The sequence below is a fragment of the Macrotis lagotis genome, chromosome 7, assembly GCF_037893015.1.
Source record: "Macrotis lagotis isolate mMagLag1 chromosome 7, bilby.v1.9.chrom.fasta, whole genome shotgun sequence".
In the NCBI taxonomy this organism is placed as follows: Eukaryota; Metazoa; Chordata; class Mammalia; order Peramelemorphia; family Peramelidae; genus Macrotis; species Macrotis lagotis.
This window is the reverse complement of record NC_133664.1, coordinates 215,074,575-215,088,579: the sequence shown is the minus strand read 5'-3', so window position 1 is coordinate 215,088,579 and position 14,005 is coordinate 215,074,575. Positions and strand designations below refer to the sequence as shown.

General features: G+C 35.2%; 1 protein-coding gene across 5 annotated transcripts in view; it reads left to right on the top strand.

Moving 5' to 3' along the window:
* LRRK2 (leucine rich repeat kinase 2) overlaps nucleotides 1–14,005 on the top strand; it is a 262,718-nt gene that overhangs the window by 174,970 nt on the left and 73,743 nt on the right. For all 5 annotated transcript variants that reach the window (XM_074194833.1, XM_074194832.1, XM_074194831.1 and 2 more), the window contains one exon: nucleotides 13,220–13,421. In XM_074194833.1, the coding sequence (XP_074050934.1) occupies nucleotides 13,220–13,421 (202 nt within the window). The remainder of the gene's footprint in view (nucleotides 1–13,219; nucleotides 13,422–14,005) is intronic.

The window sequence follows — 14,005 nt, the reverse complement described above, 5'->3', positions numbered from 1 at the left end:
TCAATTAAATTCCACAGTTCCTTCTTTGGATACAGAGATAATTCTCCATCACAGATCCCCTAAAATTGTAACTGATTGTTGCACTGATGGAGTGAGGAAGTCCATCAGGGTTCATCATCACCCCATGTTGTTGTTAAGTTTTATAATGTTCTTCTTGATCTGCTCATCTCACTCAGTGTCAATTCATGCAAGCCTTTTCAGGCTTTTCTGAAATCCCATACTTCATGATTTCTTATAGAACAATAGTGTTCCATCATACATATACCACAATTTGTTTAGCCATTCCCCAATTAATGGACTACCCCTCAATTTCTACTTCTTTTCTACTACAAGCAAAGCTATTATGAATATTTTTGTACATGTGGGGTTTTTAACCCTTTTTCATGATCTCTTTAGGATAAAGACCCAGTAGTGGTATTGCTGGATCAATGTGCCATACACATTTTTATCATCCTTTTGGTATAATTCCAAATTGCTCTCCAGAAAGGCTGGGCCAGTTCACAGTTCCACCAACAATGCATTAGTGTCCCAGATTTCCCACATCCTAAAAATGATCATTATCCTTTCTGATCTTATTGGCTAATTTGAGAGGTGTCAGAGATGCTTTAATTTGCATTTCTGTAATCAATACTGATTTAGAGCAGTTTTTCATATGACTATGGATAGCTTTGATTTCCTCATCCAAGAATTGCCTTTGCATATCCTATGACCATTTTTTCAATTGGGGAATGACTTGCTTTTTTATAAATTTAACTCAGTTTTATATATATATATATATATATATATATATATATATATATATATATATATATATATATTATATATATTTTAGAAATGAGTCCTTTTGTCAAAACCATTAGTTGTAAAATATTGTTTCCCAATTTTACTATATTCTTTTTGCTCTTTGTTATAGTGATTTTGTTTGTGCAAAAGTTTTAAAATTTTAAATTTTAAAAATTTAATATATTCTAAAATATCTAGTTTGTTTTTTATAATTTTCTCTATCTCTTCTTTGGTCATAAACTGCTTCCCTTTCCACAGATCTGATAAACAAACTATTCCTTTTTCTTCTAATTTACTTATTTTTTTTATTTGCCCTCAATCTGGCCCTGGAGATTTTTTTCTTAGGGAGTTCATTGCTGGCTTGTTGAAATTCTTTTTTCTGAGATAGTATTATTTAGGTATTAAATTTCCTCTAATTTTAAATTGAGCAATTTATATTTTTGTAAATATTCATTCATTTCACTTTAGATTTTCAAATTTATTGACATATAATTGGGCAAAATAGTTCCAAATTATTTTTTAATTTCTTCATCATTGGTGGTGAATTCACATTTTTCATTTTTGATACTAGTAATTTGGTTTCTTCTTATTTTTGATCAGATTAACCAAAGATTTATCTATTTTATTGGTTTTTTTTCATAAAACCAACTCTTGGTTTTATTTGTTATTTTAATAATTTTCTTGCTTTTGATCTTATTAATTTCTCCTTTAATTTTCAGAATTTCTAATTTGGTTTTTAATTGGAAATTTTTTATTTGTTCTTTCTCTGACTTTTTTAGTTGCATGCTCATTTCATTAATTTCCTCTTTCTCTATTTTATTCAGATAAGCATTTAGAGACAAAATATATACCCAATAACTGTTTTGGCTGTATTCCATAAGTTTTGGTATATTTCTTGTTATTGTCTTTATTTTGGATGAAATCTTTAATTCTTTCTACGATTTGTTGTTTGATCCACTCATTCTTTAAAATTAGGTTATTTTCTTTCCAATTAGTTTTAGGTCTATCTCACCCTGACCCTTTACTAAATGTAATTTTTTATTGAATCACGGTCAGAAAAGGATGCATTCAACATTTCTGCTCTTCTTTATTTTATTAAGAGTATTTTAATGCCCTAGTATATGATCAGGTTTTTTTAGGTACTGTACTGCATTAAAAAAAGTATATTCCTTTCAATTTCTGTTCACTTTTCTCTAATAGTCTATCATATCTAACTTTTCTAACTTTCTATTTACCTCCTTAATTTCCTTATTATTTATTTTGTACTTAGATTTATCTAATTGAGAGAGGGAGTTTGAGGTCTCCCATCAGTAGAGTTTTTCTATATATGTCTTCCTCTAATTCATTCAGCTTCTCCTCTAAGAATCTAGAAGTTATAGTGCTTGGTGCATACATATTTAGTACTGAAATTACTTCATTATCCATACTACCTTTTAAGAGGATAGAGTTAACTTCCTTATCTCATTTAAAGAGATCTATTTTTGTTTTGTCTGAGATAAGGATAAGGATTGCTACTCCTGTCTTTTTCTGCTTTATCTGAAGTATAATGTATTCTGCTCCAGCCTTTTACCTTTACTCTGTATGTATCCCTCTGCTTCAAATGCATTTCTTGTAAGTAGTATATTGTAGGATTCTGGTTTTTAATCCACTCAGCTATCTGCTTATGTTTTATGGGAGCACATTCAGACTTATAATTACTACCTCTTTATTGCTCTCCATGCTATCTTCCTTCTGCTTGTATTATTCCCCTTTTTTTACCTGATCCTTATTACCCAGTATTTTACTTCTGAATACCACCCACTTCTGTCCAACCCCTTTCCTTTTCCTTCCCCTTTCCCTTTATCTCTTCTTCCTTTTCTTCCTTCTGTCAGTCCCTCCTTTCTTCCCCCACCCTTTCCCCTCTTAATATTTGAAAGATAAGATAAGTTTCCAGACTCAACTGAATGTGTGTGTTAATCCCTCTTTGAGTCAAATCTGGTGAAAGGTTCAGGCATTTCTAGTCCCTTCTTCACCTCTATTGCAATAGGTCCTTTGCAATAGGTCCTTTTCATCTCCTCATCTGATGTAATTTACCTCATTCAATCTCCCTCTTCTTCCCTGTTATGCTTTTTAAGGCATTTTTCTCCTCATTGGCCTTTTGGATTGCTTTTTACATTTGACCTAAACTGGTTTCTAAAATGTTATTTACTTCAGTATTTTTTGTATCTCCTTCACCAAGGTGCTGACTTGTTTTCATGATTTTACTGCATCACTCTCATTTCTCTTCCCAATTTTTCCTCTTCCTCTCTTACTTGATTTTCAAAATCTTTTTTGAGGTCTTTCATAACCTGAGATCAATTTATGTTTTTCTTGGAGGCATTGAATGTAGGAGCTTTGGCTTTGTTATGTTCTGAGTGTGTATTTTGATCCTCCAAGGAAAGGACTAAAGTAATTGTGATCAGATTTTTTTTCCTTCTGTTGTTTGCTAATTTCCCCAGTCTATGCCTTGATTTTATTTCTTTGTTAAGGAGGAGCTCTGTTTCCAGGGTGGAGGATACACAGTTCTAAACTTTTGATGGTTTTTGCAGCTGTTTTCAAAAATACTCACCCCTCTGGGACCTCCAAATTCTCATTTCTCCAAGGTCTTATGAGAGATTCCGACTATTCCCCTGGTCTGTGCTCCAGTCCATGGACAACTACAAGCACTCATTTCTTCTCCAGAATGGTGAGGAGGGTCCTAGTTCTGCTGCAGCTGTAAACTGTATTGTGCCTCTATTCCTTTTCCTCATCCTGGGCCCCCAGACTAGGACTCTTATCTGAGTTTGGGCAAAACAACTGAGTTCTCCCTCAAGGACAACAAAGAGACCTCTGCAGTACCCCCCTCCCCAGCCTCCTTACCTTCCATGGGCTGAGTGCTGTGGAAGCAGCTGCTGGGTGACTCCCTGCCCTGAGTCTCCCCAGACTTATTCCTGTCCCCTGGGGCTGAGTCTGTGCTGGGGTCTGTACTGGACAGTTCTCCACTCTCACTCTGGTGTGGTAGAGTTTTTCTGGTGAGCTTCCCAATTATTTTTGTCTTTCCCTAGACTGAGAGGTCTGGAAACCACCACCTTTGCTACAGACCGAGAAGCTCCCAGGAACCCAGGTTCCCCATAGGCAGATCCCAGATGACTGGAGCCAGTTTGCTCTGGCATGGTCAAGGCTGTGGCTGTGGGCCATTTCTAATTTCAGTGCAACAGACACTTCCAAGTTGTCCTGGACTAGAAAATTGTTTTACTTAGTCTCTTTTGTGGGTTCTGCCCCTCTAGGATTTGTTTAGAGTCATTATTTAAAGTGGAATGATTTTGGGAAGAATTCTGATGATCTTTTACCCTACCTTGGTTCTGCCCCTCTGAAGTTTACTTTCACTCAAGCTTTTTATTTTTTCACAAGAGGAGTCATATTTGAAATATTGAAATTTTGAAATATTTTAATGACCTCGTTTCCAAAATTTCAGTACTATACTCAAAGATAAGCTTGTTTATAATTCAATTCATGTGATAATTGTTAAGTACTATATATTAAAACATGCTAAACTCTGATGTTAAAAAAATCAATATTCCTAATTTTCAAAGAATTCATATTTTGTTAGAGAAAAGAATGCTGTGATAGATATTACATGCATAAAGCATTGGATTTGAAGTCAAGTTGACCTAAATTCAAGTTATGCTTCAAAAACTTACTATGTAACCCTAAGGCAAGTCGCTTTATCTCTCTCAGCCTCACTTTCTTCTTCTGCAAAATGGGATTAACAGTAATAATTATAATGATAGTACCTACTTTCCAGAGTCTTATGAGTATTAAATCAAACAATATATGTTAGGCAAACTTTCAGGCTTTATTTAGATGTTAGTTATAATGAAAATTAAAAAGTAGATTATAATAAGTTTAGAGGAGAGGCCAAAGTAGTTTTTGAGGTTCAGAGAGGGAAGTAATCATTTCTGACTGCGGGGAAGGTTGGGTAAAATTTTAATAGGTATGATTTATTTTTAGAAATCAATAAGATTTATCTTATTGGGGGGGGGGGGTCAAGCAGCATCTTAAGATGCCAGTACACTGGAAGGATATATTTTACTCAGTGTTAGATGTGTCACAAGACTAATAAGACTAAAATCACAAGCATGATCATAGAATATATTTTTATACCTCTTATATTAGGTATTTATTCAATAAACATGAACTATACCACAATCATGTGCTACAAAAAGTAAATAAGATATTGTCTTTCCTCATGGAACTTATTTTTTTTAATTTATTTTAAAATAGTTTATTCCAAATGTAATTTAGAAAAAAGAATTTTCATATATGCAACAGAACATAAAAATAAAATTGTGAAAGTCTATTTTTCACTCCTCATTTATATATATATATATATATATATATATATATGTAAAATTCTGCCTATTACTTTAGTGTTTTGCCTTTTTGTAAATTAGGGGGATTAAATCTTTTGCCCAAGTTTACAGAACTAGTATCAAGTATCTGAGGTTTTATTTGAATTCAGGTCCTCCTGACTCCAGGGCTGGTGCTCTATTTACTACACCTCCTAACTGGCCTTGAATATTACTCTGTAATTAATCCTTTAGGAGGTGTAAGGAACATTATCCTGTATCCAATTAACTGAAAGCTTGGTGGGGGGGGAGGTTAAACAAATAAGCATAATCAAGCAAAACAAATTCACTCCACAACCATGTCCAAAAATATATGTCTCAATCTGATTTTTCCCTTTCATTTTCTGTGAAATTGCACAAGCTATTACCTTCATTTTAGTTGTAACAATTTTTTCTGAAGTTAGAAGAATCTCTTTGCCGATCTTTATAAAATTCTCATTGTTCTTTAGAAAATCTCTCAACTACCTAACTTGGAATTGCATAAAAGACATTAGAGAAGAAAAAAGCATAAGACTATTTTTAATAATACAATTCACTGCTTTAAAAAGCAGTTAATATAATCATATCCCCTTGGGGATAAGAGTGAAAAGCTTCAAATTTTAAGAAATCCTCTATTGGAGGAAAATGGAAAAGAATGTGAGATGAAAGACTGAAGGGCTTCAATAAGTAAACTAATCTACTAAAGTCCTTCAACAAGAATACCCTGAGGGATTGAGGTGAAAATGACAGCCCTTATAGCTAAGGTAAAGCATATTTCACATTAAGGGAAAAAAAATGAAACACCTCATTGTGAAGAAAAGGAAACCTTAGGTTCAGGCTGACAGTTGATATAAAAGAAGAAAAGAAAAAAGATTCCCCAACTGCTTAGTGGAAGGACTCAAGTAAAATCCAGGCTTCTGGTTCTAAGTAAACTAAACAATTGAGTCTCTCCCACCAGACCAGGGCATCCTCAGGTTTATCTGAGGATTAAAGAAAAGGCCTTTGATTTCTCTCTCTCCTCAGTCAACTCAAAGGGCTTCAACTAAGGCTAATCACAATATTTGGATTGGGAAATAAAAAGTCCTCAACTTGATATGATTTCCAAAGTAGAAGAAACATATTCTGCAAAGGGATTAGAGCCAAGAGAACAATTTGCACATCAACATTATGAGATGAACAAAAACTTGATGAAAGCAATGGACCATATTATCCTCAACCAGAGGAAGAAAAACAAAACAAAACAAAATACACAGGGAAAAAACAACCCTACCAAATCTGATGAACACTTTATAAAAATTATTTCTTATGTATCCCTTTCCCTTAATCCTAATTCCTCATGCCAAAAACTACTAATTTGTAAACATGTTTAACAAAATATGTATATAAAATGCTAACCTGACCGTTCCCAACTGAGGGGAGCAGGGTGGGAAGGGAGGGTGGAGGGAAACTTTGTAACTTGGAAATGTACATGTACAAATGGATGAAAATAAATTTTAAAAAAAAGAAAGCTATTCTGAGGTTTCTGCAACAAAAAGAAAATATTAAAGGACTTTTTGATGTCAGATGACCAAGGCACAAACCTCAAAGAGGAGACCAACTCAAAATAGCTATTTTCAAAGCTATAGGGAAATGGGCAGCTAAGTGGCACAGTGGATAGAGCACCCGCCTGCAGCCAGGAGGACCTGAGTTCAAATCAAGCCTCAGACACTTAATTACCTAGCTGTGTGACTTTGGGCAAGTAACTTAACCCCATTGCCTTGCAAAAAAAGCCTAAAAAAAGCTGTAGGGAAAGAATCAGCTTGCCCATAAGAACCATTAGAATTCTTTGATGAAATGATGTATTTTTTTAAGATTAAAAATGAGATGAGAGTTATAGGAGAGAATTAGGAAAAGGATCAATAACAACACAAGAAGTACAAAAATGGATCAAATGAAAGATGCAGGAATAAATTTAATCGAGGAATAAAGAATTGGTTTAATATTAGGAAAACTCAGTCAGCAATATTAATTAAAAATCAACAAAATGTATTTGTTTATATCAATAAATGCAAAAAATTGCTTTCTTTTGTATTTAATTTCATTTTTGAATGCTTTTGCTTTGTCTATTAGCATGATGACAGTTCCTGATTTTTTTAGATTCACTTGGTAACATGGTAAATTTTTTCCATTCCCTCAGTTATTTTATGTATGTGTTTTTATGTTTTTCTTGTAAGTAGATGATATGATTTTAAGGTTTTTATGCAATCTTTCACTCTTTTTTGTTTTTATTAGATTTTTAAAATTCATTCACATTTAAAATGAGTTAGGTTGGGTGGAGCCAAGATGGAGGCATAAAGGCAGCATTCCCGACAACTCCGACCCCCCAAACCCTCAAAAAACAAACAAATGAGGGCTCTAGCCAAAACTTAGAGGGGCAGAACCCACAGAAAGACTGAGTGATACATTTTCCCAGTCCAAGATAACTTAGAACCTCTACAGGAAAGGTGTGCTTCACCAAGACCAGGGGTGGGAAAAAAAGCCACTGCGCATCCCAGCCCAGCTCAGCACAGCCCAGTCCAGCCCAGCCCAGAGATCACCAGCAAGTTTGAAGGGGAGAGGAGAGAACTCTGCTGCACCTGGGTGAGTGTGGAGTGAGGAGCACTGACCACAGAACCTGAAGCCAGCAAGAATTGGGAGAAAGCATCCTGCACCCCCAGGGAAGGTAAAGGAAGTTTACAGAGATCTCTCTGCTCTTCCTGGGGCAGGACTCTGCTGTTTGCCTACACTCAGACTCTAGGTGCAGTTTAGGCTCCCTTACTAAGATAGCTGGATCCCGCCTTATAGCCTCAGGGCAGAGGGCAATGCTGTGGTCATCTACATATCAAAGCACAGGCTAAAGAGCTTAAGACCTTGGAAGAATAAAGGTCCCAGTGGGGTGCCCCCCCCCCCAAAAAAACCCCCAAAGCCTTGGAAGTGCTGTAAATTAGCCTTGGGCTGAGGTAATGAGTAAACAACAGAAAAAGAAGGATCTGACCATAGAGAATTACTTCAATCCTAAATAAGATCAAAACACATACTCTGATGATGACAAAATTGAAGCTTCTGTATCCAAAACCTCCAAGAGAAATAGAAAATGAGCTCAGACTGTGGATGAGCTCAAAAAAGACTTTGAAAATCAATTCAGGGAGGTGGAGGAAAAATTGGGAGGAAAAATGAGAGCAAGATGGAAAAATCATGAAAACCAAATCAAAAGCTTGGTGAAAGAAATACAAAAAAATACTGAAGAAAATAATATGTTAAAACCAGTTTAGGCCTAATGCAAAAAGCAAAACAAAAAGGCAAATGAGGAGAAGAATACCTTAAAAAGCAGAATTGCCCAGCTGGGAAAGGAGATAAAAAAGCTCTCTGAACAAAGTAACTCCTTCAAATGCAAAATGAAACTAAAGAAAGCTGATGACTTTGCAAGAAATCAGGAAGAAATAAAACTCTTACAAAAAAAGCCAAATTATTGGACCTAGGGGCGGCTAGGTGGCACAGGGGATAGAGCACGGTCCTTGGAGTCAGGAGTACCTGAGTTCAAATGTGGCCTCAGACACTTAATAATTACCTAGCTGTGTGGCCTTGGGGCAAGCCACTTAACCCCATTGCCTTGCAGAAAAAAACCCCTAAAAAACAAATTATTCGATTATCTGAAAGCCATGACCAGGAAAAAAGCCTAAACTTCATTTTTTCAAGAAATAATACAGCAAAATTGCCCTGAGATCATAGAAGCTGAGGGTAAAATAGAAATTGAGAGAATTCACTGGTCACCCCCTGAAAGAGATCACAAAAGAAAAACTTCCAGCAATATTATAGCCAAATTCCAAAACTCCCAAATCAAAGAGAAAATTCTAAAAGCTGCCAGTAACAGACAATTCAAATACGGAGGCTCCATATCAGGATTACACAGGATCTGGCAGCATCTACATTAAGGGCTCATAGGGATTGGAATATGATATTCCAGAAGACAAAATATCTTGGTTTACAACTGAAAATCAATTACTTAGCAAAACTGAACATCCTCTTTCAGGGGAAAAGATGGATTTTCAATGAAACAGGAGACTTTCAAACTTTCCTAAGGAGACGACCAGAGCTGAACAGAAAGTTTGGTCTCCAAGTACAGAACTCTGGTGAACCATAGAGGGAGTGCAAGAGAGGGAGTAACTATGAGGAACTTGATGATGTTGAACTTTTTGTATTCCTGCACAGGAAGAAGATATTGATAACTCATACGAACTTTCTCATTTATAAGAGCTGTTAGAAGGAGCATATATAGACAAGACATAGGAAGGAGTGGAATATAATGGTATGATGTGGTAAAGGGATGGAATTAATGGGCAACAGAGGAAAGTACTGGGAGGAAGGTAAAGGAGATGAAGAAGCTGAGAGATTTTACATAAGAGTCAAAAAAAAAGCTTTTTCAGTGGAGGGGAGGAGGGAAGATAAGGGGGAATGAGTAAGCCTTCATTCTCATCGGAAATGGCATACACACTTAATAGGGTGAGGGAATCTGTCTTGCTCTGGAGAAGGATGGGAGGAAAGGGACAGGATGAGGGGAAATGGGGGTAGGGAAGGGGGGAATAGGTGATAGAAGAGAGGGAAGATCGAGGGAGAGGGTACTCAGATGCAACATGCTTTTTGGACAGGGCCAGGATGAAAGGAGAGAAAGAATAGAATAAATGAGAGTGGGGAGGAATAGAGTGGAGGTATAGCTACTAATAGCAACTGAGGGAAAATATTGAAGCAACTTCTCTGGTGGATTTATGATAAAGAAAGGAACTCACCCCAGAGACAGAGTTGTTGGAATCTGAACACAGACTGAAGTACAATTTTTTTTTCTCTCTCTCTGTTCTTGAGGTTTCCCATCTTCTTGGAGGGGGAGGCGTTTATGTTTATTCTTACATTACACTTATAACATTCAATTCACATCAATGTGTGGCATGGAAACAATGTAGAGACTGTCAGACAGCCTTGGGGGGGGAAGGGGGGAAAATTGTAGAATTCAGAGCCTTGAAAAAAATTATGGGTACAATTTACTATTGTATATAATTGGAAAACAAATAAAATGTTTTAAAAAAGATAATAAAATGAGTTAGGTTTATATTTTCCTCTATCTCTAAAATTATTTTTTTCAAGGGGAAACCTTTTCTGCTATAAACATATTAAATTCCTTCAGTTACTTAAATTTTGTTTTAAAATGACCCTAAACCCACCAACTCTTTTCCTTTTACTTCTGATCCCCTCTTCTTATTTGTTAACTATTTCCCTTTAGAGTTTTGTCTATTAGTTCTTCTCTCCTGCTTTTATATGGTTATGTATTTCTTCACCTCTTCAGGCAGGTAGATAGTCATGTCCTTTCCTCCCCTCCAGCTCTCCCTGTTTGTTAGGTGGTGCTGTTTCCATCTTTTTGCATCCCTGTCCAAAAAAATGATTTCTTTCATTATCTTCATTATTTATCTTCTCTTTCTGGAGTCTAGTCCTCATTTTCTGATTCATGACCCTGTAATCTTTCATACACTTTGTTTTCTCTGTATTCTTCATTCAATCAAAACTTCTAAGGAATTCATTCTTCCTTCTGTTTTTTTTTTCCCTAGAAATCTCCCCTCATCTATATATTGTCCTATTCTCTTAGGTGCCAGTTGCTTCCTTAGATTTCCCAGGAGAAAGATTTTTCAGATGTCAAATCACTTAAGTCTCATCCAGTGTTAGATCCTCCTTTACTTTCACTCATTGGAACATTCATCAGTAGAACCTCCTCCTATCTTCAGAGTAAGACTCCCTCCTTTTTCATTCTTTTCTCCCTTTTCTTAACCCACTTCCGTGTAAAGTTCTCCCTTTGAGAGCACAGAGATCATGTTCCCATGATTACTAGCTTTTGATTTGAATCCAATGCTCCACTCCTCTCTATTCTCTTCTTCTTCCCTTCCTTTTATGTTCTTTCCCATGTTGTAATATAGACCAACAAGGCAGTGTTGCTAGGTTCTATGTTGTAATAATGTCCCTTTTCTGCCTCTTCAGTATTATGTCTACCAGATTTCCATCTTCACCCTGTCTTCCTGGGAGCATTAGAAAGAAATGTCTTACTGGTCTTTCTGTTGTCACTCTCTTTCTTTTGCTGTCTAAATTCATTCATTCATTTCTGTTGTTTCTGGTTTTTAAGAAGGAAATAATTTCTTCAATTTGGTTTCTAAAACTGTTTCAAGGTCTTCTTAATTATTTTATGCCTATCATCTATCCTATAACTTAGATTTAAAGGAAAAGTTAACCTGGTTTGCATCCTGAGTTCCAGTGCTCTTTGGGATACATTATTCAATTCCCTTTACCCTTTTCTAGTGACTATGGAAGTTTTGCACTATTTACATGTCCTTGGTCCTTTGTAATTGAAGATTTTTCTTCTGATGGCTTGCAGAATTTGTTTCTGAATGAAATTGTTAAATTTATGTATACAAACAAAATATTTGCAGCTTTCAGCTCACCTGGAGTTGATCTAGAAATTCAGTTTTTAATTCTTGAGATTGCATCTTCTGTGTTCAGAAGTTTTAGGTGATTTTTTTCTATTTTTCTTTTATTTTGGTGTTAGTTTCTTCTAGGATAGTCATCATAGATTTTCTGAATGAGTTCTGTACTCAAGATCCGTTTGTTTTTTTTCTTCATAGTGAGAATATTTTCTTTTAATATTCTTGGGTTTTGTTTCTTTTTTTCCAGGTTATTTTTCTCTTCTGCGTATTCACATTTGTAATCTATTGTTCTCTGTTTTGGTTTGGTTTTGTTTGTTTTTTTGGTGAGGCTTGCTGTTGCAGATTCCAGTTTTTCTATTCTACCCTATTCCATTTTTTTCTGTTTTTTCTATTCTATTGGCTGTTTAGGACATAAATTTTGTCCCCATAATTGCTATTTTTTTGAACCACACAGGAATAGTATATTATGGCTCCATGACTCCTTACATTCCAGAGTCCTCTATCTCATAAGTATTCAATCTTTTTCTTCATTTTGAAATATTTATACACAAAGGCCTGAGCTCATTCCCTAGATGTGGAGACTTTATTTCCTTCTGTTGTCACTGGTGGGGTTTTTTCCTGTTGATTTATATAATTTTGAATGTTTTTGAGATTTCTTTTTCCTGGAATCTTTGGTACTTTCAGACTTTACTCCCCCTTAGTTTTTCCCTTATCACTGACTTCTGATTGTCTCTTTTCTGATTGTGGCTTCTTTTGAGGTCTGTATCTCAAATTATCTTGCCTTTTTCTACCTTGAATAATTCATGATTCACCAGCCTAGGTCCCTACCCTAGTTGCCTTTTGGATGGTCAGAATTGACCTAGCTATATGCTTTTTTCTTCCCTCAGACTTAGTGAAGTGCTGTATAACTCCTAAATACAATGCCCTTTTCCCATTTTCTCTGTTATTTACTTCTCTGACCTAGCATGAAAATATTAGAACTTGCTTTCTCCAGCATTAACAGTTTTGAGTTTTGCAATATTGGTGCTTTCAAATTGCAATCTCAACCAACTTGTTCCTGGAACACTATGCCAAAACTAGCTACTAAGCCTAAGGAAACTTTTGCAGTCTTGAGCTTGTGTCTCTATGACACTAAGAAGAGGAAAGGTAGAATTAAAATATGGTGGTGGGTTCTCTTGGGTCTTCTAGTACAACCTTGCTGATGGGAATGTGGGAGCTAAGGGAGAGGTGCTAAGTGAATCAGGATTAGTGAGTATCAGTTACTGGATTTGGGTGTTTTTTTAACCTTATGGATTCCAAGTGTTCAGAACATGGAAACAGATGAAGTTGCTTATCTTTGGCACATAATATCTGTTTTGAAAAAGTTTGTAGTTTTTAAAGAGGATGTGGTGACAGAGAAAATTGACAGCACCATCTTTTGCTCACATGACCAAGAAGTCTTATTTGATTCTTTTCTTTCTTTTTGTATCCTTAGAACTTAGCAGAGGGTGTAGCATGTAGTAATTGCATAAATGTGAATGAAAAAACTTATTCATTCATATGTTCAGTTTAACATTGTTCCTGTCATTTGCACAGATCAGAGACCAGCCTGTTGTAGGACAGCTAATTCCAGATTGCTATTTGGAACTCGAAAAGAAAATTTCGTTGGAGCGAAAAAATGTTCCCACTGAATTTCCAGTAATCAGTCAGAAGCGATTGGTACAGCTAGTAAAAGAAAGTCAACTGCAGTTAGATGAGAATGAACTTCCTCATGCTATTCATTTTCTAAATGAATCAGGTATTTTTAAAAATTCTGACTTACTTTATTCAGAGTTTAAAAAATTTAATTAAAACATTGAATAATGGAAAAATCTAAATTTAAAACAAATCATCTTTGAAAAGATCAAATGTGAACTTCTGTAGAACTATAGAAATGATAGGAAATGAAAAGTCATTCAATTTTATGGTAATCATTTTATTTTTTCAGTGAGAAAATTAAAGCATCCAGATGTCAATTTAAGTTGTAGAATGTACTTGCTATATACATTCACAGTGTCATGATCCAGAGTAGAAAAATTTTTAATTCTCCCTCATTGTACTAGAAATTATATTTGAATAGAAATATAAGATTCAGAATTGGAGTAAAAGGTATTGAGCTCGATACTATCTCTTGTTCCTTGATTTCTTTGACAAAAATATTTTTATAAAGATTTGAAATATCTTATTCTTCTTTCTCCATATTATTCAAATGTGTTTTTAATCTGTTTTTGGCACAGATGTGTTTATTTATAACATCTAGTAAATGGTTGAAAAGGAAAAACATCCAATTTCTCTTTACCTTTAGATGTGAAATCTAGGTCAAATAAGCATTCATATTATGTT